Here is a 25475-nt window from a genome sequence, read left to right on the forward strand (position 1 = left end):
TTCACCCATGTGGACACTCAAGCATCAAGTTTTTTACGGTCATGTGACACTAGGGCTCAGGATTTATTTTTACTATTTTAGTCAACCCAGTGTTTCCAAAACATGTTCTTTTATCAATTCATGCATTCATCCGAGTCCATTTTGGGTGTTCGGGAAAATTTTCACAGCATTCACCCTTCAGATGTATACACATTTTTTCAACAAAAAATCTCTTCGTTTTGATCGATGAATTTTTCCAAAGAAAAGCTGGAAGTTATTTTCTTTTCAAAAGCATGTTGGCTTTTTAGTTAACCAAAGCATTTTTATTTATTAAATTATTTATTATTATATTTTTTTTTCTTTCTGAAAAGGTCGTGCGGATGAGGGCACACACGGCCTACCTACGTCAAATCACAAAGTAAACGGAAAAAAAATGTAATGATAAGTTGCAATAAAAAAAAAGTGACAAAACAATTGAGAGCCGTAATGCCAGATCATAACGGAAACATAAACAATAACTGAAAGCAGTAATGTTAGATGACAACAAAAAACAATGACTGAAAGCAGTAATGTAAATCACAAAAAAAATGCGGCGACCTTGGTCATGTGGCTCTGCTCCCTCCCAAGAAACCGAGTAGGTCAGTCATATCCTCGTCCATATGGAATTCCTTCGCCTCACTGGGGGATTCAGCAGGCTCCTCCCCTGCCTGGGCACCGGGCCAATCTCCAGGCCATGCGACCTCAACCCCAAACTGCTTCGGGGTAGGGCATACAAAAACAGCGGAACCCTGCCCCTACTGACTGAGCCTGAACCGGTAGAGACACTCATGTATCTGCACCTGTCCACGGTGGTTGGCCGCCTGCTGGCGAACCAAATGTTGTAGATATTGCTCCACGCCCAGGGGCCTAGCCAAATCAGCCTGCCGAGGTGGTGGCGGTGTGCGTGCATCCTGATGTGCGTCACCCTGTGCCTGCCTAGGCGTGGAGTACTTCTCGATGAAGGCTCGGGTGATCGGCAGTCGGATTACCTTGTTGGGGGTGACATGAACTCCGTAGGACTGATAGAGGCCCGTGATCAAGGCTGGAAACCCCAGGGCCCTGTTGGACTTCTCTAGGTCCAAAGGGTGCCTAGTAGGTGCCATTCCTGCAAACAAATAAATGGCATCAGCAATCACCTCGGCTACGTGAATGCTCATCCATGTCAGGATGGCATACACCAACTGGCACTTAGGCAGAGGGAGGTCGAAGTTGTGGTCGTTAGGCAAGACATTGCTGAGCAGCAGTGTCATCCATATCTGGGTCAAGGTAGTCATGTTGGTGCGCATGATCTGCACCCGCCTCCCCGCAGCGGTCCGGGCGAAATCCTGCCCTGGTATGCACAACAGCTGGTCAATGGCTTCCTCATTGAAACCGTCTGCCTGGCTCCTCCTCTTGCTGAATTCACAATGCTGGTCTTCCTCCAAAATCAGTGGGTCGCCCAAGAATTGGCTGATGGCATCCGCATCAAACGGGATCCAGCGACCCCTCACCCATGAGCGCATGTCCCGGACCCCCTCCTCAGTGGGTCAGGCATTGGCATAAAATTCTATGACTATCTCTGGGTCGAATTTAGCCATAGGGGTCACTAGTCGTGCCCAATGCCTGTGAGCTATTTCTCCCTGGAAGTTAGGGTACTCGTCTTCCCTGAGCTGGGCACGCCTCTCCCTGTGGAATGACCATCCCTTGATGGCCTCGAAGCGCTACTGGTGCTCGGCACTCCGGAACTGGTGACTATCAAACTCTGAGGTGGCACTGGAGCCTTCTCCAGTTGCATCCTTTCTAGACCTCTTAGTGGAGAGTTTCTTCGGAGCCATCTCCTGCGAAAAATAACATTCAGGAAGTTAGTTCAAGAAACCAATTTATTAAAATAAAAACCAAATCAAGCAAAAATGGCGTACACTTCTTTCCAACAAAACACGAATATCAACGTGAATTAAAAGAAAAGAAAAAACTTACACATTGATGCGTGGGTTCTCCTAGGACATATATACATTTACACACATCTTTCCTTTGGTGAACAACATTTTTATGAGATGCACCTACTTTCATTTGCAAAGAATTTTCTTATGCAACATGCCCAACTATCCAACATACATGTTTCGCAAGGCACTTTGATCGCTGCCAGGTCCACCAACCCATCCACATTTGGAAAGAGGACTCCCTCGAAAATCAACAGTGTGAGAATATCTATGAATGGGGTCCACTCGCCTTTATCTGCCAAGATTCTTGCTTTTACCTCCAAATATTTTCTCGGTATTCCGACCACCCCATTTTCGACTTGCCTTTGGCGGTCTAATTCCTGCGCCGAGATTTGGACTTTTTTAGAAATTCTGGCCAATGAGGGGTAGAACCCTGAGAAGAGTTATGGTTTCCTTCCCCCTAGAGGACATCCTAGGATCTCTTCAAATTCTTCCACCATTGGTGATAGCTGGAAGTCCCCAAAGATGAAGCACCTCAACGGCTGATCATAATACTGGGCGAGGGAGGCAATTGGTTCCATGGAGACTTCTACCCTAGCTAGGTCCCAAATGCTTACCATAGGCTTTGCAGAAGGCTTGCCGTTGAAGTTGACCCATTAATTGCCCCAACTTTCGTAAACTGGTGATCTCTAAGCTCTTGATTTTGACTTGATAAAACCTCTTTTTAAGAGAAGGCTTTTGACTTGATCCCATGTTTTACTAAAGTGAAATAAAATCTAGTGCGAATCAAAACTCCGACATCTATCATGGGTGGAATGGATGAATGCATGAAGGAATGCATATGACACGGATGCAATTTATGAATACGGGAGCTCGGGAAATTGTCTCCTTCTTAGATACAACATCTTGGGGTAGCAAAGTGCCCAACGTATGTATTTAAGAAGGTGACACGGACCCTCCGTTGGTTTGCCCAAGAGAGGGGATTAAGACAGAACCCACACATGATGCACATGCGAAAGGTACAATACGGGGATGTACATAGTATGATAATATTCACTGAACATAAGCAAACGGGTATATGATACTTATGCATGGCAGTGTGAAAAATGGCACGCAGCGTGTTTGCTCCGTGCCCCTATTTAAGGGACCTATAAGGGAGAGAACTAACTAGGCTTTTAGCAATAATCCCCAAGGTAGTCATATCTCTCTTGATGGTTTCTAGAGGTATCATCCCCTTCGAAGAACATATTGCAGCAGTAGGGACTACTAGCAACAATAAGTTTTCAAAGAGAAAAGCTCTAGATGAGGGTTCACTGTAATCAAGCAAGTCGGAGACCTAGCATGATCACAGATTCACCTCCACTCCTTATGTTCCCATGAACCCGGGTATAGGGCCCTTTTTCACTCACAGTGTGTGCAAATAGTGTTAGTGTTTGTGTGCATCAAATGAATAAATATTTACCTCATGCATACATTCTAAAACACACTAAAAGCAACAAATAGTTTATATACACAAGAACATAAGACAAATAAAGGGAAACCAACAAAGGAGAAAGTCATGATAAAACATTGCACAAGATTAAATGGCCTAACTCTCTAAAAAACAATCCCCAGTGGAGTCGCCAACTATCGCAACCTACCATTCAGCGGGAGGGCGACGCGTGACTCGCGGGATGCGTGTTCCACGAAAGGAATACGCGCGGAGTCGCCACCAACGTTTATTTGAGGAAAACGTCGGAAAAACCGGAAAAGACGCGATCTACGAACTTTTAAGTGAAAGGTTCGGGAGTTGTATTTACGCACGGGGAAGGTATTAGCACCCCACACGTCCGCCCCAAGGGACGGCAGCCTTTAATCGAATGTGCAAACATGACTTTGATTTTTTATGTTCCCTTTTTATGTCTCTATATCCTTTATACCCTTTTTATATTTTCTCTTTTTGTGGTCGACAAGGGTGTTTCCCTTTGCTCCTACGTATTCCTCAATTTGGGATGAGAAAATCAGACCTACGTAGTTCTTTCTTATCAAGTGATTCTTTTTTTTACTTTAAGAGGTGATCATTTTAAGGCGTTGGACCTTAAAAATGATCCATTTTACTTAGTGAGAAAATGAAATGACAAACTTCAAAAGCCTATTTTTATGGACGAGCTTGACTAGGCGAATTGATTTTAGCCTTTAGTTTCACTTTAGTTATTAATCAATTCGATTAAGAATGAGAAATCCCAAAGAGAAAACATCCGATTGATTTTCCGCTTTATTTTACTAAAAGATGTCTTTTTGATTATTATATTATTTTTTACCTCTTTTTTGATTTCCAATGTGGTTACGGCACGACCGAACGGTCAGAATTCATTTTAACCGAAGTTAACGGATAATACAATTCAAACGTTCGGTGGAAATTTATTTTATTTTTAAGTTAAGCGAGAAATGACTTAAGTAAAATGGCTTAAGCACGTCAACAGGGGGTATAAAAAGTAAACAAAACGAGAATAAAAATGCACGAAACATAATGTGGACCACTACGGGTACATAGAATGAATCGAAAAGCTTGGTTCGAGGTACTTACCCGTTGAAGATCGAAGAACGATGAAGAACGAATGAAGAACGTCGAAGAACGGTTGAATCCTTTGCGAAATTCTTCACGGAAAACGTTATAGAAACGTTTCGGAAGCGCCTCGGCTTAGATTTTCTTTACGGAAACGATTTTTCCAAGCAAATTCGAAAGAGAGAGAAGTGCCAAAGGGGTTGAACCCTTTTCTTCTTCACTTCCTCCCCTATTTATAGCAAAATAGGGGAGGTGGTTGCCGCCCAGCTCGCCCAGGCTCAGCTCGCCCAGGCGAGCCAGGTTGCTTCCTCCAGAAGCAACAGCCTTCTGGAGGAATATTCTGGAGGGCCCAAGTGGGTCTGGGTGCTATTTGCACCCCCATTTTTACTAAGTACACCCCCCTCTGCCTTTTTTGGTGATTCTTTTTTCGTAAAGTTACGGAAACTTACGAATTTCGTAACGATACTTGTTTTCTTTCCGTAATGTTACGGAACCTTGCGGATTACATAATCATCCCCCTTTTGACTTACGGAATGTTACGGAACCTCACTTAATTATGCAACGATGCTTCCATTTGATTTCCGGTGTGTCACGGAAACTTACGGATTGTGCATCAATATTTTTTTGGTTTTTCGGCATGTCCTGGAATTTCACAAATTGCCTAATGATGGATGCCAAGCACCTCACAAGGACCAAAGAAAGGTCACATGTCATCAAGCAAAGGTCCCCGGACGAAATTAGGGTATGACAGTTGCCCCTCTTTACTTGTCTTTTATTGGAGATAAAAGGAAAGTAAAGATAAGACACTAATTTCGTTCCTCTCGATTTGACGAGAGTCGCGGGTGACCATAAAATCTCCACATGCAAATGACTTGTTGTTCCCGGATTTCACAAATTGCCTAATGATGGGTGCGTATGACACTAATTTCGTTCCTCTCGGTTGACGAGAGTCGCGGGTGACCGTAAAATTTCCGCATGTAAATGACTCATTGTTCCCGGAGGAACAAAAGGTGCAGAAGACTATGTCAGTCTCTGCATGTCATCGGGCCCGCCGCCTCTGGATGACACAAGGGTGCGGATAACCGTAAGGTATCTCCGCGTGTCATCGGGCCCGCCGCCTCTGGATGACAAAAGGGTGCGGATAACCGTAAGGTATCTCCGCGTGTCATCGGGCCCGCCGCCTCTGGATGACACAAGGGTGCAGAATGACCAAATTTTGTCTCTGCGTGTCATCGGGCCCGCCGCCTCTGGATGACACAAGGGTGCAGAATGACCAAATTTTGTCTCTGCGTGTCATCGGGCCCGCCGCCTTTGATGAATACAAGGGTGCATAATGACCAAACTTGGTCTCTGCTGTCATCGGGCCCACCGCCTCTGATGACAAAAGGGTGCGGATAACCGTAAGGTATCTCCGCGTATCATCCGGGCCCGCCGCCTCTGGATGATACAAGGGTGCAGAATGACCAAACTTGGTCTCTGCTTGTCATCGGGCCCGCCGCCTCTGGATGACAAAAGGGTGCGGATAACCGTAAGGTATCTCCGCGTATCATCGAGCCCGCCGCCTCTGGATGATACAAGGGTGCAGAATGACCAAACTTGGTCTCTGCTTGTCATCGGGCCCGCCGCCTCTGGATGACAAAAGGGTGCGGATAACCGTAAGGTATCTCCGCGTATCATCGGGCCCGCCGCCTCTGGATGATACAAGGGTGCAGAATGACCAAACTTGGTCTCTGCTTGTCATCGGGCCCGCCGCCTCTGGATGACAAAAGGGTGCGGATAACCGTAAGGTATCTCCGCGTAGCATTGGGCCCGCCGCCTCTGGATGATACAAGGGTGCAGAATGACCAAACTTGGTCTCTGCTTGTCATCGGGCCCGCCGCCTCTGGATGACAAAAGGGTGCGGATAACCGTAAGGTATCTCCGCGTATCATCGGGCCCGCCGCCTCTGGATGATACAAGGGTGCATGTCACATGACCTCAGGGTCAGTATGACAAAGATTATGGGGCGGCCGACAAAAGCAAGGCTCTTGCTCCTACGTATCCTCCAATGAGGAACTCAGACCTACGTAGTTCTGGATAACTTGTGAGACTTGAAAAGTCTCCATCGGAAAATGCTGACATCTCCGGAAAAGGCGCAGATGACCACATTGGCCTCTGCTCATCAATCACACTTGGGGTCACTGAATGACGAGGTGTGGATAACCGTAAGGTGTCTCCGCGGGCTACCAGCTCTTGGGTCATGGCAACAAAAGGCGGTGTGGTCGACAAAAGCGAGGCTCTTGCTCCTACGTATCCTCTAATGAGGAACTCAGACCTACGTAGTTCTGGATAACTTGTGAGACTTGAAAAAGTCTCGGTGTTTTCTTCGCTAAAATGCAAACATGCTTTAGTAAAGAGATAAATATTCCAACTGATTAGAGCAGCATACGCTTTTTTGAGTGAAAAACAATGCGTTTACCGGGGAAGGAGAGTCTGCTGATGAAATCCCCCATAACCTTAACTGAGATTTTGGATGTTAGCATTTCGTTTCTAAATGAACATTTAGAGGAAACACTGGGTTCGACAAAATAGAAGAAAATCACTCAAAGTGTATCAATCTCGCACAGGTAAGTGTTTCATCCTAATTCCGAACCATAGATATATCATGACTTGACTTTGCAAATTATTTCCTATCAAATCAAAAATTACATGTGTGATCATGGATCAATAGGACTTCCCTTGGGAATGGGTTCTTTTGGTGGGTTTTTCGGCTTTTGTGTGTTTTTGGCTTTTGATTTTTTGTTGGCTTTTCCTTTTCTGTTTTTGTTTAGTGTGGGGCGAAAAAGTCGCTAGCGCACTGATTTTGGTTGGCAATTAAAGGGAGAAGACCATTTTAGGTCATGGTTTCCTTTCCTTCTTTTTGTTCATTTGGTGACAATTCTGTATTGTTCAGATATTGTCCGGTCTAAAGACCTCTCTGCACATTTCTTCTGGTTTCTTTGACCAGGAGCTTTCTTCTTCTTTTTTTCTTTACTTTCTCCCATTCTTTGGTTGGGACTTTTCTTTCTTTTCTTTTTTCTTTCTCCCTCTCTTTGATTGGGAATTTCCTTGTTTCCTTTTTTCCTTTGATTGGAAATTTTCCTTCTCTTTTTCTTTGATTGGAAATTTCCCTTCTATTCTTTTTTGCTTCCGAGGGTAAGGATTGACATTCTCACCCTGGGTCAAGGTTTATGGTGAGTCAGGATCTTGGCTCAAGACTTGTAGAATGGCTAGGCATGGTACATGTCAAGGTTTGGTTTGGTTCAAGGATAAAAGGGATGCCCCACATTATTTCCATGACACAAATGCAAAAATGATGATTTGGAAACTTCATGCAAAACTGGTCATGCATGCACCTATGTGGACACTCAAGTGTCAAACTTTTATGGTCATGTGATGTTAGGGCTTAGGATTCATTTCCTCTATTTTAAATCAACCCAATGTTTCCAAAATATGTTCTTTTATCAATTTGTGCATTCATCCGAGTCCATTTCGGGCGTCCGGGGAAATTTCACAGTATTCACCCTTCAGGTGTAGACACATTTTTTTCAAAAACTAGTTATAATCAATGAATTTTTTTCAAAGAAAAGTTGGAAATCATCTCTTTTCAAAAGCATGTCGGTTTTTAGCTAGACAACTTATTTTCTCTTTTTCCACCTTTTTTCTTTTTTTTTTATTTGTTTATTTCTTTTTCTTGTTTGTTTTTGTTTTTTTTTTCCTTTTTTTTTCATGAGGTATTTTGCTACCTAAACATGTGTATATTTTTGTGAGGTATTTTTTCTATATACATGCATATCCAAGGTATCTTGCTACCTAAACATACATATATATATTTTGTGAGGTATCTTTTTGCTACATACATGCATATCTAAGGTATCTTGCTACCTAAACATACATATATATATTTTGTGAGGTAGTTGTTTGCTACCTAAATTACATACATGCATATCTAAGGTATTTTTCACTACCTAAACACGCATACATATATTTTGTGAGGTATGACTACCTTCCGAGCTTGTGCTCGTTTTATTTAAATTCTTAGGATCATGAGCAACTAGGTGTGTCCAATATGACTTGAGAAACAAAAGGTGATCAAATAGCAGGCAGAAATTTAAAAGTTACTAGGTTGCCTCCTAGTAGCGCTTCTTTAACGTCTTGAGCTGGACGCCTTATGACTTGTCGGTCACTGACCTAGTACTTTGCTTACCTTTGGCTTTGGACTTGGTCGCCTATTGGTCGGCCATGTGGTGTAGGCAATACTCAAACCATTTTGTGGATGAGCAGAGGTGAACTCTAGAGGTGATGGCGGTGCGTCTGTTGCCCGCTACCGGCCATCGCCAGGCTGCTGTGGTGTTTCGCCCTGCGCCTGCCTGGAGACGCAGAACTTCTTGATGAAAGCTCGATTGGTAGGGGGGACCTGATGACCTTGCTGGGGGCGACAGGCACTCCCTATGCCACGACGACATGAACTTGCTGGGGGGAACGGGCGCCCTGTAGGGCCGACAGAGGCCCGTAACCAGAGCTGGAAACCCCAGGGCCCTGTTGGACTTCTTCAGGTCCACTGGGTGTCTTTGTGGGTGCGATCCCTGCAAACAATAGATGGTATCAGAAATCAGTTGAACCATATGCATACTTACCCATGTTGGGACGACACAGACCAACTGATACTTTTGCAGGGGGAGATTGGCATTGCGGTCGCTGGGCAGAATGTTGCTAAGTAGCAATGTCATCTATATCTGTGTAAGAGTGGTCATGTTGGTGCGCATGATCCGCACTCGTCCCTTTGCAGCGGCACGGGTGAAATCTTGCCCCGGTATGCATAGTAGCTGTGTGATAGCCTCCCTCTCTGGTTGTGCTCGCATAGTTGGCCGTCCTCCAATATCAGGGGGTGGCCCAGGAACCGTTAAAAGGAAACTACTGGTCCCTTAACCGGGAGTGCAAGTCTTGGTTAAGCATTTAAGGATAGAGGACCTTAAATTCTCTTAAGGTGCGGATGTGGAGCACACTGAAAATGAGGACACGTAGCCCTCTAAAGGTGAGGGCGTGCAACCCTCTCAAGGCGAGGATGTATAGTCCTCTGGAGGTGAGGGCGTGTAGTCCTCTCAAGGTGAGGGCGTGCAGCCCTCTGTTGGCGAGGACGTGTAGTCCTCTAAAGGTGAAGGCGTGTAGCCCTCTGTTGGCGAGGACGTGTAGTCCTCTAAAGGTGAGGGCGTGTAGCCCTACGAAGGTGAGGACATGCAGTCCTCTGATGGCGAGGGCGTGTAGCCCTCTGAAGGTGAGGACGTGTGGTCCTCTAAAGGTGAGGGCGTGTAGCCCTACGAAGGTGAGGACATGTAGTCCTCTGAAGGTGAGGGTAACTAGTACCCAAGGCAAGGGCGAGTAGCCCTCTCAAGGCGAGGACGTGTAGTCCTCTGGAGGTGAGGGCGTGCAGCCCTCTGATGGTGAGGACATGTAGTCCTCTCAAGGCGAGGACGTGTAGTCCTCTCAAGGCGAGGACGTGTAGTCCTCTGGAGGTGAGGGCGTGCAGCCCTCTGATGGTGAGGACATGTAGTCCTCTCAAGGCGAGGACGTTTAGTCCTCTCAAGGTGAGGATGTGCAGTCCTCTGAAGGCGAGGATGTGTAGTCCTCTAAAGGTGAGGGCATGTAGCCCTACGAAGGTGAGGACATGTAGTCCTCTGAAGGTGAGGGTAACTAGTACCCAAGGCGAGGGCGGGTAGCCCTCTCAAGGCGAGGACGCGTAGTCCTCTGGAGGTGAGGGCGTGCAGCCCTCTGATGGTGAGGACATGTAGTCCTCTCAAGGCGAGGACGTGTAGTCCTCTCAAGGTGAGGACGTGCAGTCCTCTGAAGGCGAGGATGTGTAGTCCTCTAAAGGTGAGGGCATGTAGCCCTACGAAGGTGAGGACATGTAGTCCTCTGAAGGTGAGGGTAACTAGTACCCAAGGCGAGGGCGGGTAGCCCTCTCAAGGCGAGGACGCGTAGTCCTCTGGAGGTGAGGGCGTGCAGCCCTCTGATGGTGAGGACATGTAGTCCTCTCAAGGCAAGGACGTGTAGTCCTCTCAAGGCGAGGACATGTAGTCCTCTCAAGGTGAGGACGTGGAGTCCTCTGAAGGCGAGGATGTGTAGTCCTCTAAAGGTGAGGGCGTGCAGCCCTCTGTTGGCGAGGACGTGTAGTCCTCTAAAGGTGAGGGCGTGTAGCCCTACGTTGGCGAGGACGTGTAGTCGTCTCAAGGTGAGGGCGTGCAGCCCTCTGTTTGCGAGGACGTGTAGTCCTCTAAAGGTCAGGGCGTGTAGCCCTACGAAGGTGAGGACATGCAGTCCTCTGATGGCGAGGGCGTGTAATCCTCTGAAGGTGAGGACATGCAGTCCTCTGATGGCGAGGGCGTGTAGCCCTCTGAAGGTGAGGACACGCAGTCCTCTTATGGCGAGGGCGTGTAGCCCTCTGAAGGTGAGGACATGCAGTCCTCTGAAAGTGAGGACACACAGTCCTCTTAAGGTGAGGGCGTGCAGCCCTCTGTTGGCGAGGACGTGTAGTCCTCTGAAGACCAGGGTACTAGTACCCTAGGGTCCATCCTTATGAGAAAGCAAGAGATCGACTCATCGAGAGAGCCGGTCATCCCAAATTCAAAAGATTTGGACATTTAGATGTAGGGAATCTATGTAGTTAACATGATTTTGAGGGATGCAAATGCATGCAACCTTTGTTGTGAAATTTGGGTAAATGCAGACTTTATATGAAACAATGCAATGTAATGGGAAGTTGTACAATGTTCATGGCATTCTTTCCCTATTTTGTGATTTTGATTTTGATTTGATTTTTTTTTTTTGGAAAACACAGATTGACTGCCCTTTTGAAAAAGGTGATAATTCATGCAACCTCATCCTATCTTTTTGCAAATCTCTCCGGGAACTCCCTCAGAGTGTATGTTCTTTTTTATTTAGTCACTTGACCATTTTGGAGTGACGGCAATGGAGTCGTTTGATGTTTAATCAATCCATTGAAATCCTAGGGTTTGTCCCCTTTTTTTTTGTTAAAAACATCGATGGGTGAGAACTTTTGATCGGCCCCTATGTTCACTTGAGGCTCATGCACGGTGCCCCTCATTGCCCCAGTGTAAGGCTTTGAGGTACCAATCGTTGTCTTTCGTCATGACCTTGTAGCTGGGAACCTATTGAGTGAGAACTTCTAATCTGCCCCTAGGTTCGTTTGAGGTTTATGCATGGGGCCTTTCATTGCCCCAGTGTAGGGCTTAGAGGTACCAATTGTTGTCTTGTTTTCACAACCTCATAGTGAGGAAGAATGAAAGACGCAATTGATTCTTGCAAAAAGAATTTTCCAAGGACGAGAAATAGTTGAAGGATTTTTCAGCTGATGGATTAAGTCAAATGACTCCTATGTAGAAGCAAGATGTTTTGATGTCTTGATGATGCTAAAGGATCAAGTGCTTCTAAGTTTTATTCAAGACAAGAATCCAAGAAAGTCAAGATATATGATCAAGTTGATTTCTAGAATCTTTTGGAAGAAGTTTCCAAATTGAAAAAACAAAAGGTTTGACCAAAGAATTCTATCATTTCAAATTGAGATTTGCTCTCCGGTAATCGATTACCAGCAGCTGAAAATGTTTATAATAGTCACTAGAAATTTGAATTCAAAATTTATAATGTGTAATCGATTACACATGGATGGTAATTGATTACCAGCAATTTATTCAAATTTTAAAGCCTGTGATCTATTACACAAGTCTTGTAATCGATTACCAGAGGAGATTTTCAGAAAATAATTTCCAAGAGTCACATCTATTCAAATGGTTTATGAATGGCCATCAAAGGTGACTTGGAAACACGAATTTAAAGAGAGTTTTCATTGCCCACAAAGTTTATCCTCTCAAAAGATTAAGAGTTTTTCTGAACTGAACTGTCTTATCCTCTCAAAAAGATTCCTTGGTCAACCACTTGCATATTCAATAAGGAATTTTGATTGGTCTTCATTGTACAATCTATCCCTTTTAAGAGAGATTTCTTCTTCTCTTCTTCTTACTTCTGAAAAGGGATTAAGAGACTGAGAGTCTCTTATTGTAGAGGATTCTTGAACACAAGGGAAGGGTTGTCCCTGTGTGGTTCAGACTTTGTAAAAGGAGTTTTACAAAGAGAGTGGAAAATCTCAAGTGGGTTTCTTGAGGACTGGACGTAGGCGCGGGAAGTGGCCGAACCAGTATAAATCAAGTTTGCATTCCTCTCTTCCTTTAAACTTCTTTTATTGCTATTTATCTTTTGCTTTAAAGAAGTTTATTTTGATTTGTCTTCTGAGTAATTCATGTTAAGGGTGCATTGTTAATCCAAAAAGAAAGAGTGATAGTTCAATTGGGGAATAGTCTTTGCATCTTAATTCAACCCCCCTTTTTATTAAGGTAACTGAGGCCATTTGTCCAACATCCTATTCTTGACAACTCGCTTCTCTAAGAAGACAAACTTTCTGGAATGATAAAATGAAGTCACATGAACGTCTATATTTTTACTTGAAAACTCAGTCAATCAAATGCCTTTTTATTTTTTTTATTTTGAAACTTATTTGTTTTGAACTTTACTCGTTGTTTTACGGCACCCCCACCAACGTGCAAGACGAGTAATATCTGATTAAACAGTCTTGGAAGTCAACACTCAAGAGCGCAAGTCGCTTGAGCAAATACACCAATGGCTTGCACCCACATTCTGGTGGAAGTTGAATAAGCAAAGATGTGTTTTTGAGAGGATGAGAGAGACAAGGATGTCCATTTTATCCATATCATTTAGCATTGTAACTGTGGTTTATAATAATGGCATAAACTTAAAAATCTTGATGAGTCATAACAACAGCTTCCAAAATTGCCCCATGTATGGTGTTGCTTGTCAATGTTAGGATTCAACAAGCGATTCTCCTCAAATTTCAGCCAGCCCGTATCAATTAGACTTCACACTTTATGCTTCGGGGTCATACAATGCTCAATGGAATGCCCCGGGGCTCCTCCGTGACAAGCACACGTTGCGTTCGAGTCGTATTCTCGGAGAAATGGAGGTTGATGAACCTTGGCTAGGGTTATGGCTACCATTGAATTATCAAGTAGATATGGGAGCAAGTCAGCATAGGACACTGGAATTGGGGTGAATTCTACAGGCTTTCTCGCTGCAAAATTCATTTTTGGTTGGTGTTTTTGGTTTTGCTAAAGGTGGTGTTCGTCATTGGAAGTGCGGTAGACAGACTTTGTGGTTGATTTAGGGATGGCCTTTGTGGATAACTGGGTGGTGGGTAAGGAGGAGGTTTGTTATTGACTGAGTAATGACATTGTTGGGTTTGTTGGGAAACTTGGCCGTATAGGAATGGCAGTCACAGCATGGGTTTCTCCCTCTTTCTCACCCTCTTCATTTGCCCCAGTTTTCTCAGTCGTCCTAGTAGGATGATCAAATTTGCCTCTTTTCGGACCCACATCGATCCTTTCACTGGCGAAGACCAAATCCGCAAAGCTTTGAGGGTGCGTAGCCCACCATCTTTTCATAGTAGAGTATCGATAATGTGTCTACCATCACGATCATCGTCTCCCTTTCCATCATTGGGGGTACCACCTGGGCCGCCAGATCCCTCCACCTTTTGGGCGTGTTCTTTGAAAGATCCGTCCCCCTTTTTGCAAATGTTCTGTAGTTGCATCCTATCCGGAACCATATCAAAATTGTACTGATACTGCCTAACAAAGGCAACCATTAGGTCCTTCCAAGAATGGACTCGGGAAGATTCCAAGTTAGTGTACCAGGTAACAGCTACCCCAGTAAGACTTTCTTGGAAGGAATGTATTAGCAATTCCTCATCTTTTGCGTATTCCCCCATCTTCTGACAATACATCTTTAGATGGTTCTTGGGACAAGTAGTCCCCTTGTACTTGTCCAGGTCCAGCACCTTGAACTTGGGAGGGGTGATGATATTGGGTTCTAGGAACAACTCTTTTAGGTTAGCAAAGGCATAATCTTCACCTCCTTCAATGGCCCTGAGCCTTTCCTCTAGATGATCCAACTTTCCCATTTCTGCCATAGCATGAGGGTTTTTACTTGTCGTGGAATGCAAGAGGTGTAGTTGTGGGTGATACTGAGGGCCTTCCAAAGGGTTTTGTAGGGGTATACCACCAACTACTTGCCATTCCGTGGCATATCCGAGGCAAGGCTCGAAGTCGGCTAGATTGTGGTGGGGAATTTCATGTGCCCCCCCACGGTTTAAGAGACATGTGCATGATCAGTTTGGGGTTGTTGGCTCTCAATGGGTATAGGAGTGGAGTTATTGACATTCTTATTGGGAGTGTACGCCACTTTGGGTGGCGTATAGTTGAGAGGCAAGCCATATGGCGGGAAGGCGTGCTCGTTTTGAATTTGTACATTATGGGGGCTGCCCGTACTTCCCAAATCTTTGCCTACCATATCTGAGGTTGGATGATTCATTTGGTTGATGCCGGATGGGGACATCAGGTTCACCTTAGCAACAACGCTGGTAGCGGCAATTGCAACCGCATTGGCTTCCATTATCTTCTTCACGCTCATCATGGCCTCCATCATTGTGGCCATTTTCTCTTTAATGGCCTCCATGTCGGCCTTCATCTTCTCTTGTATCTCCTCTACTTCACCCATTACTCTAGCTCTAGCACAAGTTCGGTGAGGACGCCGTAAAGCATGTTTTTTTTTTTATAACAATGATTAAGTTCATTTTATTTTATTTTATTTTATTTTTCAAGGAAAGAATGCAATGAGCAATGCAACCAATGAAAAGCATGGATGTATGCGAATGATGTACAGTTGAAGATTGTGAATTTTTACGCAGGATATGGGGTTGAATCTATTTAGATTTTCAACATGGTCCATGACATCTTTGTCAAGGTGAAACTGGAAGTAACAAGGACATCAACAATCCTAAATATGTTTGGCAGTAGACGAAGCAGTGATGTGACTCGATTCATCTTTTGCCCCAATTTTGCAAGACGGTTACTTCCATATTTTGACTTGATGAACCTTTTTATAAAAGCATGAGCTTGGTTCAACCCCGTAATCCAAGGAATGGCAATTCTGATCGCCAATACTTCAACAACATCTCATAGGGATGAATGACTCGGGCATACTTTAAGCTATGCATGGAAAATGTAATTATGAAATTGAGATGCCTGAAGAAACACCATTTCCTAGTTAACCATGCATTAGGTACCATGTTCAATTATTTTTTTTGTTGTTGTGTGTTTTTTTTTTTTTTTTAGAAATGAGTTTATGATCCCAACATGGTTGGCTCATGGTGCCTAACACATGCAACTAAGAATGTAGTGTGAAGTTTCACGCTTCCCCTTTTTTGTTTTTGTAGAGGAAAATACAAGGATGAGCAAACATGAAAACAAATGGTATGCAATTTTGCAGATCAAAAAGTTTGTTGAACGCATATGCATGATGATGCCATGACTCATGGAAAATGTGAGGCTGGAATATGATAACGGACAAATGCAGGAACGATATGTTCATTATGATGTTATGAAGAGATGCTTATGCGATGCATGATATGAATGCATTTTACGGACACGAGAGCCCGGAAAATTATCTCTTCTTACTTGCGCATTTGGGGGCGCAGTGCCCCATGTGTACAATTAAGAAGGTGATATGGACCTTCCGGCTTCCCGTGACAAAGGACGAGACCAACATACAATGCATGCTAGAGATAAAATGTGGGAGTGACTTGATTCGCACTGATTTTTGGAGTAAAAACGTGGGATAAACTCATTTTTTTCAAAAAGTTATAACTAGTCAAGATCTGAGCGACAATACAAACTTCCTAGCGGTTTCTAATCATATGGTCCATTAAGTCTATCATATGCTGACAATAGCTGAGAAGTCCGTGGATCTCCTCGGGGGCGGAGTAGGTGCCCGCCACTGCTTTGGCCTTGGCTAGCAATGGGGGAAGTTCTTGACTCCTGTTCAAAGTAAGAGCAAATCGGTCCGTCCACATTGTTGCCTCTTGGTGCAATGAATCAATTACCCTTTCCCTTGCTTCCCTTTCTGCTGATATCTTGGCGTACTCATCCTCTAGCCTTTGCTCGTGAGTCGCCGCTAGATTTAGCTTCTCTTTGCACTTATCGATGATGGCCCACATATTCCCTTCAGTCTCGCTTAACTGTTGGGACAAATTTCTTTTTGACCTAAGGCAAACCTTTAGCTCGTCCTTCAAGATCATGCCTTTGACCCGTGATGATTCCTTTCACCTCTTCGGAGCTTGAGCTCACTATTGCTGCCCTATAAAGCCCCTCAAAACTTTGCTTTGGTCGTGTTCTTCCTTTCGGGCCTTCTTGGTTTCTCATTCCAAGGCTTCATCGGTGGCCATATTGACATCCCTTAGTTCATCATACTCTTTTCAGACTTTGATGGCTATGGACTTGAACTTCTCTTCGACTACCCAGGCTCTTTCAAGCTCTGCCTTTAGGGCTTGTACCTCATCACTTTCTTCCGAAGCTTTAACCTCATCGTCTCTCACAGTCTTTAGATTTGGGAGCCAATCCAATCCTTGTGTTCAGACTCTCAGCCACTTATGATAGCCGCCGATGATCCCATTACTGCTTCCCCTAAGCTCTCTGTCCTTTCTTCACGCCGCATCCCATGCCTTGCGAACTCCTTGGAGTACCCTCGCGTTTGTGGTCACTGAAACCCCGTGCGATGAAAGGCGTGATGCTTTCGTCTAATGGCGCTCCTCTCATGGGGTAGCCAAGCTGTCTTATGGCGAGAACGGGATTATAATTAATACAACCCCTTGTTCCCATCAAGGGAACATTTGGACATCCTTCGCATGAAGATAGAATCTTGATTCTTCCTTCCTTCTAGCGAGGGGACCAATTAACAGACACCCCCCCATGCTAGCCAAGAGTTGGTCCCAATTCGCCTTTCCTTTTTCGATGCACGAGCGGTAACCTTGTAGCGGATAGACGGGCCTACCTTCTTGGAGAAAAAGGTGTGAAACCAGCCCCACATAGAGAGCTGGAGTACAGCAAACAATCCTTGCATTGCTTTCTTCACATCTTCGGTCGAAGGTGTCATATAGGTCGGCTAGCATAGCGACAACCGGACTTTCCTTGTGGTTATGATAGGCGAGAAAAACGTTGATCGCTGCCAGGTCCACCAACCCATCCACATTTGGAAAGAGGACTCCCTCGAAAATCAACAGTGTGAGAATATCTATGAATGGGATCCACTCGCCTTTATCTGCCAAGATTCTTGCTTTTACCTCCAAATATTTTCTTGGTATTCCGACCACCCCATTTTCAACTTGCCTTTGGCGGTCTAATTCCTGCGCCGAGATTTGGACTTTTTTAGAAATTCTGGCCAATGAGGGGTAGAACCCTGAGAAGAGGTATGGTTTCCTTCCTCCTAGAGAACATCCTAGGATCTCTTCAAATTCTTCCACCATTGGTGATAGCTGGAAGTCCCCAAAGATGAAGCACCTCAACGGCTGATCATAATACTGGGCGAGGGAGGCAATTGGTTCCATGGAGACTTCTACCCTAGCTAGGTCCCAAATGCTTACCATAGGCTTTGCAGAAGGCTTGCCGTTGAAGTTGACCCATTAATTGCCTCAACTTTCGTAAACTGGTGACCTCTAAGCTCTTGATTTTGACTTGATAAAACCTCTTTTTAAGCGAAGTCTTTTGACTTGATCCCATGTTTTACTAAAGTGAAATAAAATCTAGTGCGAATCAAAACTCCGACATCTATCATGGGTGGAATGGATGAATGCATGAAGGAATGCATATGACACGGATGCAATTTATGAATACGGGAGCTCGGGAAATTGTCTCCTTCTTAGATACAACGTCTTGGGGTAGCAAAGTGCCCAACGTATGTATTTAAGAAGGTGACACGGACCCTCCGTTGGTTTGCCCAAGAGAGGGGATTAAGACAGAACCCACACATGATGCACATGCGAAAGGTACAATACGGGGATGTACATAGTATGATAATATTCACTGAACATAAGCAAACGGGTATATGATACTTATGCATGGCAGTGTGAAAAATGGCACGCAGCGTGTTTGCTCCGTGCCCCTATTTAAGGGACCTATAAGGGAGAGAACTAACTAGGCTTTTAGCAATAATCCCCAAGGTAGTCATATCTCTCTTGATGGTTTCTAGAGGTATCATCCCCTTCGAAGAACATATTGCAGCAGTAGGGACTACTAGCAACAATAAGTTTTCAAAGAGAAAAGCTCTAGATGAGGGTTCACTGTAATCAAGCAAGTCGGAGACCTAGCATGATCACAGATTCACCTCCACTCCTTATGTTCCCATGAACCCGGGTATAGGGCCCTTATTCACTCACAGTGTGTGCAAATAGTGTTAGTGTTTGTGTGCATCAAATGAATAAATATTTACCTCATGCATACATTCTAAAACACACTAAAAGCAACAAATAGTTTATATACACCAGAACATAAGACAAATAAAGGGAAACCAACAAAGGAGAAAGTCATGATAAAACATTGCACAAGATTAAATGGCCTAACTCTCTAAAAAACAATCCCCAGTGGAGTCGCCAACTGTCGCAACCTACCCTTCGGCGGGAGGGCGACGCGTGACTCGCGGGATGCGTGTTCCACGAAAGGAATACGCGCGGAGTCGCCACCAACGTTTATTTGAGGAAAACGTCGGAAAAACCGGAAAAGACGCGATCTACGAACTTTTAAGTGAAAGGTTCGGGAGTTGTATTTACGCACGGGGAAGGTATTAGCACCCCACACGTCCGCCCCAAGGGACGGCAGCCTTTAATCGAATGTGCAAACATGACTTTGATTTTTTATGTTCCCTTTTTATGTCTCTATATCCTTTATACCCTTTTTATATTTTCTCTTTTTGTGGTCGACAAGGGTGTTTCCCTTTGCTCCTACGTATTCCTCAATTTGGGATGAGAAAATCAGACCTACGTAGTTCTTTTTTATCAAGTGATTCTTTTTTACTTTAAGAGGTGATCATTTTAAGGCGTTGGACCTTAAAAATGATCCATTTTACTTAGTGAGAAAATGAAATGACAAACTTCAAAAGCCTATTTTTATGGACGAGCTTGACTAGGCGAATTGATTTTAGCCTTTAGTTTCACTTTAGTTATTAATCAATTCGATTAAGAATGAGAAATCCCAAAGAGAAAACGTCCGATTGATTTTCCGCTTTATTTTACTAAAAGATGTCTTTTTGATTATTATATTATTTTTTACCTCTTTTTTGATTTCCAATGTGGCTACGGCACGACCGAACGGTCGGAATTCATTTTAACCGAAGTTAACGGATAATACAATTCAAACGTTCGGTGGAAATTTATTTTATTTTTAAGTTAAGCGAGAAATGACTTAAGTAAAATGGCTTAAGCACGTCAACAGGGGGTATAAAAAGTAAACAAAACGAGAATAAAAATGCACGAAACATAATGTGGACCACTACGGGTACATAGAATGAATCGAAAAGCTTGGTTCGAGGTACTTACCCGTTGAAGATCGAAGAACGATGAAGAACGAATGAAGAACGTCGAAGAACGGTTGAATCCTTTGCGAAATTCTTCACGAAAAACGTTACGGAAACGTTTCGGAAGCGCCTCGACTTAGATTTTCTTTACGGAAACGATTTTTCCAAGCAAATTCGAAAGAGAGAGAAGTGCCAAAGGGGCTGAACCCTTTTCTTCTTCACTTCCTCCCCTATTTATAGCAAAATAGGGGAGGTGGTTGCCGCCCAGCTCGCCCAGGCGAGCCAGGTTGCTTCCTCCAGAAGCAACAGCCTTCTGGAGGAATATTCTGGAGGGCCCAAGTGGGCCTGGGTGCTATTTGCACCCCCATTTTTACTAAGTACACCCCCCTCTTCCTTTTTTGGTGATTCTTTTTTCGTAAAGTTACGGAAACTTACGAATTTCGTAACGATACTTGTTTTCTTTCCGTAATGTTACGGAACCTTGCGGATTACATAATCATCCCCCTTTTGACTTACGGAATGTTACGGAACCTCACTTAATTATGCAACGATGCTTCCATTTGATTTCCGGTGTGTCACGGAAACTTACGGATTGTGCATCAATATTTTTTTGGTTTTTTGGCATGTCCTGGAATTTCACAAATTGCCTAATGATGGATGCCAAGCACCTCACAAGGACCAAAGAAAGGTCGCATGTCGTCAAGCAAAGGTCCCCGGACGAAATTAGGGTATGACATTTGAGAAGCATTTTCGTGCCATATTCAACATATATGCACACTTGCAAAGCACTTGGCTACCTATTCTATATACACATGTACATGGTGAACAACATTTTCACACCATCTAGGTACAAAGAAATCATCATGGTGTAGCCCAAACCAAGTGTTGGCCTAAAAGGGGAAACCTCACCAACATGCTCTCATTTTCATGCCTTCTTGCATTCAAAATCAAAGGCTTGGGTTCCTAGGCCTAAGTCACATTTCGGCATTTACCCTAACCTCCGCAAGCTGTCCACGCATCCAAAAATGGCAACCATGTATGCCCAAACCAATTCTATAAGAAAACTTCACAAATTTATGGGCGAATACCACTGAACACTTCGTGGGCGCACCTTCGGGTATAAACAGGAAGGGAATGGGGGCAATGTGGCTTGCCCAATCATTTCAGAACACAACCTAGGCCTAAGGTCATCCCCTATAACCCCCCAATTCAATGAATCAAAGCATGAATTTTCCCCAAATTGCCTCACGAAATTGGTCAAACATGTACAATTTAGAGCATAAAAAAGGCATCAATAGAAAACTAGAGCCCAAAGGATAATGTACTTACTTGTATGGAGTGATCAAGGACACTAAAAATGGAAGCAAAAGCACAAAAATGGTGGCCTAGGGTCGGAAAACCACAAATCCCGTGGGTGCTGCGTTTTTTGAATGAGGGAGGGGAGTTTTGGGTGGAGAAAAACTCACCCTCCCCTCGTTTTTATGTTTTCTGGTGCAGGGATGCTCGTCCAGGCGAGCTCAGCTCGCCCAGGCGAGCTAACCCTGTGCATTTTTTTTTGTGAAGAAAGTACGTGTTCTCTAAGGGTCGGTGTTCGCTTACTCAAAACCCATAGGGTAAGTTAGGCACCTGATCATCACCTTAAAGAAATAACAATAAATAATAGGTAGAAATTTGAAGGATACTAGGCTGCCTCTCAGTAGTGCTTCTCGATCATCTGGAGCCGGACACGGGACAGTGATCTGTTGATCACGGCCCTAGCGTCCATTCGTGCCCGTCCCTGAGTACCTAAAAGCAGGAAATGACATTGCGCAGCAAATCGTGGTCACGCTACCACTACCTCGATTCATCTCTATCTTGGATTTGGCGTGGTATTTGACCATTGCTTAAAACGATCCTGTCCCTGTCACAAGATAACAATTATGCATGTACATGCGTATGCATGAGCATTTCAAACGCAATAATTCTTTAGCAAAAACTTATCGGGTTCAGTTTTAATTAAGCGCTTGGGGCATCCCCATGGACTGAGCGAAAAGGCTTGGGTAATTTAAAGACTACGCATCATTTAAGGCACAAAGCGAGGATCAGAACAATGAAACCCCAATCCTACGTTCTTTAAAAGACTGCGATGAGAAAATTACAGACGACAGGAATCCCTGGGGGAAACCACAGAAAATAAAAACACGCAGCGACTTCCTTAATTGCCCCAGGTCTTAAGCGTAGTATCGCTTGACAACGTCGAAGTTCACGGGTGAAGGTAGCCTTTTTTCCAACATGTTGGCGAGCACAAGGGCCCTTCCAGAGAAAGCCTTTTTTACGACGAAAGGCCCGTCATAGCTCGGGGCCAACTTTCCCCTATTGTCTTTCATGGCTTGGGAGACTTTCTTCAGTACCAGGTCCCCTTCGTTGAACCTGCGCGAGCGTACCTTCTTGTCAAAAGTGTTCTTCACTTGTTTCTGGTACAAACGCCTGTGGCTCATAGCGGCTAGATGCTTGCCTTCTATGAGATTAAACTGATCGAAACGTGCTTGGGCCCACCCCGACTCCTTTAATTCGGACTCCGCCAAGATTCTTAATGATGGGACTTCCACCTCAAACGGTAGCACGACCTCCATTCCGTATACCAACGAGAACGGCGTTGCCCCGGTTGAAGTGCGAACCGAGGTTCGATAACCATGTAGTGCGAACATGAGCATCTTGTGCCAGTCCTTGTATGACACAGTCATCTTCTGGATAATCTTCTTGATATTCTTGTTGGCCGCCTCCACTGCTCCATTCATCTTGGGTCGGTAGGGTGTGGAATTATGGTGTCGGATCTTAAATTCCTCACACATTTCCCCCATCATCTTGTTATTCAAGTTGGTGTTGTTGTTTGTGATAATCTTCCTCGGCAAATCATACCGGCAGATAATCTCCCTCTTGATGAACCTAACCACCACACTCCTCGTGACGCTAGCGTATGAGGCAGCTTCGACCCACTTGGTGAAGTAATCGATCGCCACTAGGATGAAACGATGTTCGTTTGCAGCTTTGGGCTCTATGGCCCCGATCACATCTATTCCCCACATGGAAAAGGGCCACGGTGTGGCCAAAACATTCAAAGGCTGGGGTGAAGCGTTGACATTGTCTGCAAATGTATGGCATTTGTGACACTTCCTCACATGGAGGCAACAATCGCTCTCCATGGTTAGCCAATAGTAGCCCGCCCTTAAGATCTTCCTAGCCATGGCGTGCCCGTTAGTGTGCGTATCGAAAGAGCCCTCATGGACCTCCCTTAGCATGCTCTCAGCTTCTTTAGCGTTTACACATCAGAGCAAAACCATGTCATGGTTTCTCTTGTATAGTATGCTTCCGCTCAAGAAGAAACCGACCGCCAACCTCCTTAGCGTCCTCTTGTCGTTATCGGAAGCCTCCGGTGGGTACTCTTTGCTTTCAATGTATCGCTTGATGTCGAAATACCAAGGCTTACCGTCCCGCTCCTCTTCCACCAAACAGCAACGTGCGGGTCTGCCACGACACCTGAACTCAATGTATGGTAGGTCTCCGTGCGGTGTCATCTGGAACATGGATGCTAAAGTGGCAAGCGCATCAGTCATTTGATTTTCCTCTCGGGGAACATGATGGAAGGAGATCTCATCAAAGAACTCAGCCAATTCCTTGATATAGGCCTGATAGGGTATCAGTTTGTGATCCCTATTCTCCCATTCTCCTCTCAGCTGGTGAATTACTAGCACCGAGTCTCCATACACCTTGAGTAGGTTGATGTTGAAGTCAATTGCTGCCTGGACGCCCAGAGCGCATGCTTCGTATTCAGCCATGTTATTGGTGCAGTCAAACCCCAGACTAGTCGTGAAAGGTATGCATTGATTGTCTGGAGAGACTAATGCTGCCCCAATGCCATGGCCAAGAACGTTTGACGCCCCATCGAACTACACGATCCACTTGTCCCTATCCTTGTCTAGCTTCTCTTCAAATGAGGTCATGATGTCGTCATCCGGGAACTCGGGATGCATGGGTTCATAATCGTTGAGAGGCTGCTGAGCCAAATAGTCCGCCAAGGCGCTCCCCTTTATTGCCTTTTGGGTGACATAGAATATATCGAACTCGGATAGCAAAACATGCCACCGAGCGATCCGCCCCGTGAGAGCAGGCTTCTCAAAGATGTACTTGACCGGGTCCATCTTGGATATCAGCCAGGTGGTATGGCTCAGCATGTATTGTCTTAAATGTAGAAACAAGCTTCATTCCTTCATGATGATGAATCAAGATTGATTCAAGGTGTTTTGATGATAACAAAGATGATGACAAAAAGCCCAAGAGAATGATTTCAAGATTGAGTCAAGAACAATTCAAGAATCAAGAGAAAGATTCAAGAGAAGTTTCAAGTTTCAAGTTGTCAAGAATCAAGAATCAAGAATAATCAAGATCAAGATTCAAGACTCAAGAATCAAGAAAAAGACTCAATCAAGATAAGTACTAAAAAGTTTTTCAAAACATTGAGTAGCACATGAAGTTTTAACAAAAGCTTTTACCAGAGAGTTTTACTCTCTAGTAATCGAATACCAGTGGCAAGTTTTGTTTTCAAAAAGCTTTCAACTGAATTTACAACGTTTCAATCAATTTCAAAATGGTGTAATCGATTACAATATATTGGTAATCGATTACCAGTGTGTTTGAACGTTGAAATTCAAATTCAAATGTGAAGAGTCACATCCTTTCACAAAAATGCTTTGTGTAATCGATTACAATGATTTGGTAATCGATTACCAGTGACAAGTTTTGAATAAAAATCAAAAGATGTAACTCTTCCAATGGTTTTCAAGTTTTTCTAAAGGTTATAACTCTTCTAATGGTTTTCTTGACCAGACATGAAGAGTCTATAAAAGCAAGACCTTGACTTGCATTTTTCGATTCATTCATAACAATTTATTACAATCCTTTACAACCTTTGAATCTCTTTAAACATCTTCTTGAATTTCTTCTTCTTCCTTTGCAAAAGCTTTCTTAAGTTTTCTGGTTTTCCAAACCTTGAAAACAAAACTTGTGCTATTCATCTTTTTCATTCCCTTCTCCCTTTGCCAAAAAGAATTCGCCAAGGACTAACCGCCTGAATTGTTTTTGTGTCTCTCTTCTCCCTTTTCCAAAAGAACAAAGGACTAACCGCCTGAATTCTTTTGTGTCTTCCTTCTCCCTTGTCAAAGAATTCAAGACGACACAATTTGAGAATTCTTTTGATTCTTCCCTTTCCCATAAACAAAAGATTTCAAAGGACTAACCGCCTGAGAATTCTTTTGTTTCCCCCTTCACAAAGTTTTGAAGGACTAACCGCCTAAGAACTTTGTCTTAACACATTGGTGGGTACATCCTTTATGGTACAAGTAGAGGGTACATCTACTTGGGTTGTTGTGACTGAGAACAAGAGAGGGTACATCTCTCGTGGATCAGTTCTAGTGGAGGATACATCCACTAGGTTGTTCAAAGAGAACAAGGGA

At 44.2% G+C, this 25475-nt stretch overlaps 1 protein-coding gene across 1 annotated transcript; it reads right to left on the reverse strand.

Annotated features, from left to right (window-relative positions):
- Positions 1–1718: 1718 nt before the first annotated feature.
- On the reverse strand, positions 1719–22826 carry LOC100794441 (uncharacterized). The gene is made up of 2 exons (XM_006591616.1): positions 22410–22826; positions 1719–1835 (listed from the first exon to the last, which is right to left on the reverse strand). Exons 1-2 carry the CDS (start codon positions 22824–22826, stop codon positions 1719–1721), a joined length of 534 nt encoding a protein of 177 aa, XP_006591679.1.
- Between the last annotated feature and the right edge of the window lie 2649 nt (positions 22827–25475).

The sequence above is a fragment of the Glycine max genome, chromosome 11 (assembly GCF_000004515.6).
Source record: "Glycine max cultivar Williams 82 chromosome 11, Glycine_max_v4.0, whole genome shotgun sequence".
In the NCBI taxonomy this organism is placed as follows: domain Eukaryota; kingdom Viridiplantae; phylum Streptophyta; class Magnoliopsida; order Fabales; family Fabaceae; genus Glycine; species Glycine max.

Excerpts from the sequence above, each read along its gene's own strand:
- LOC100794441 (XM_006591616.1), bottom strand. The coding sequence starts at position 22,826 with ATGGGGGAAATGTGTGAGGAATTTAAGATCCGACACCATAATTCCACA. Across the intron at positions 1,836-22,409 it reads AGAACACTTTTGACAAGAAG|GAGATGGCTCCGAAGAAACT; the intron begins GTACGCTCGCGC and ends TATTTTTCGCAG.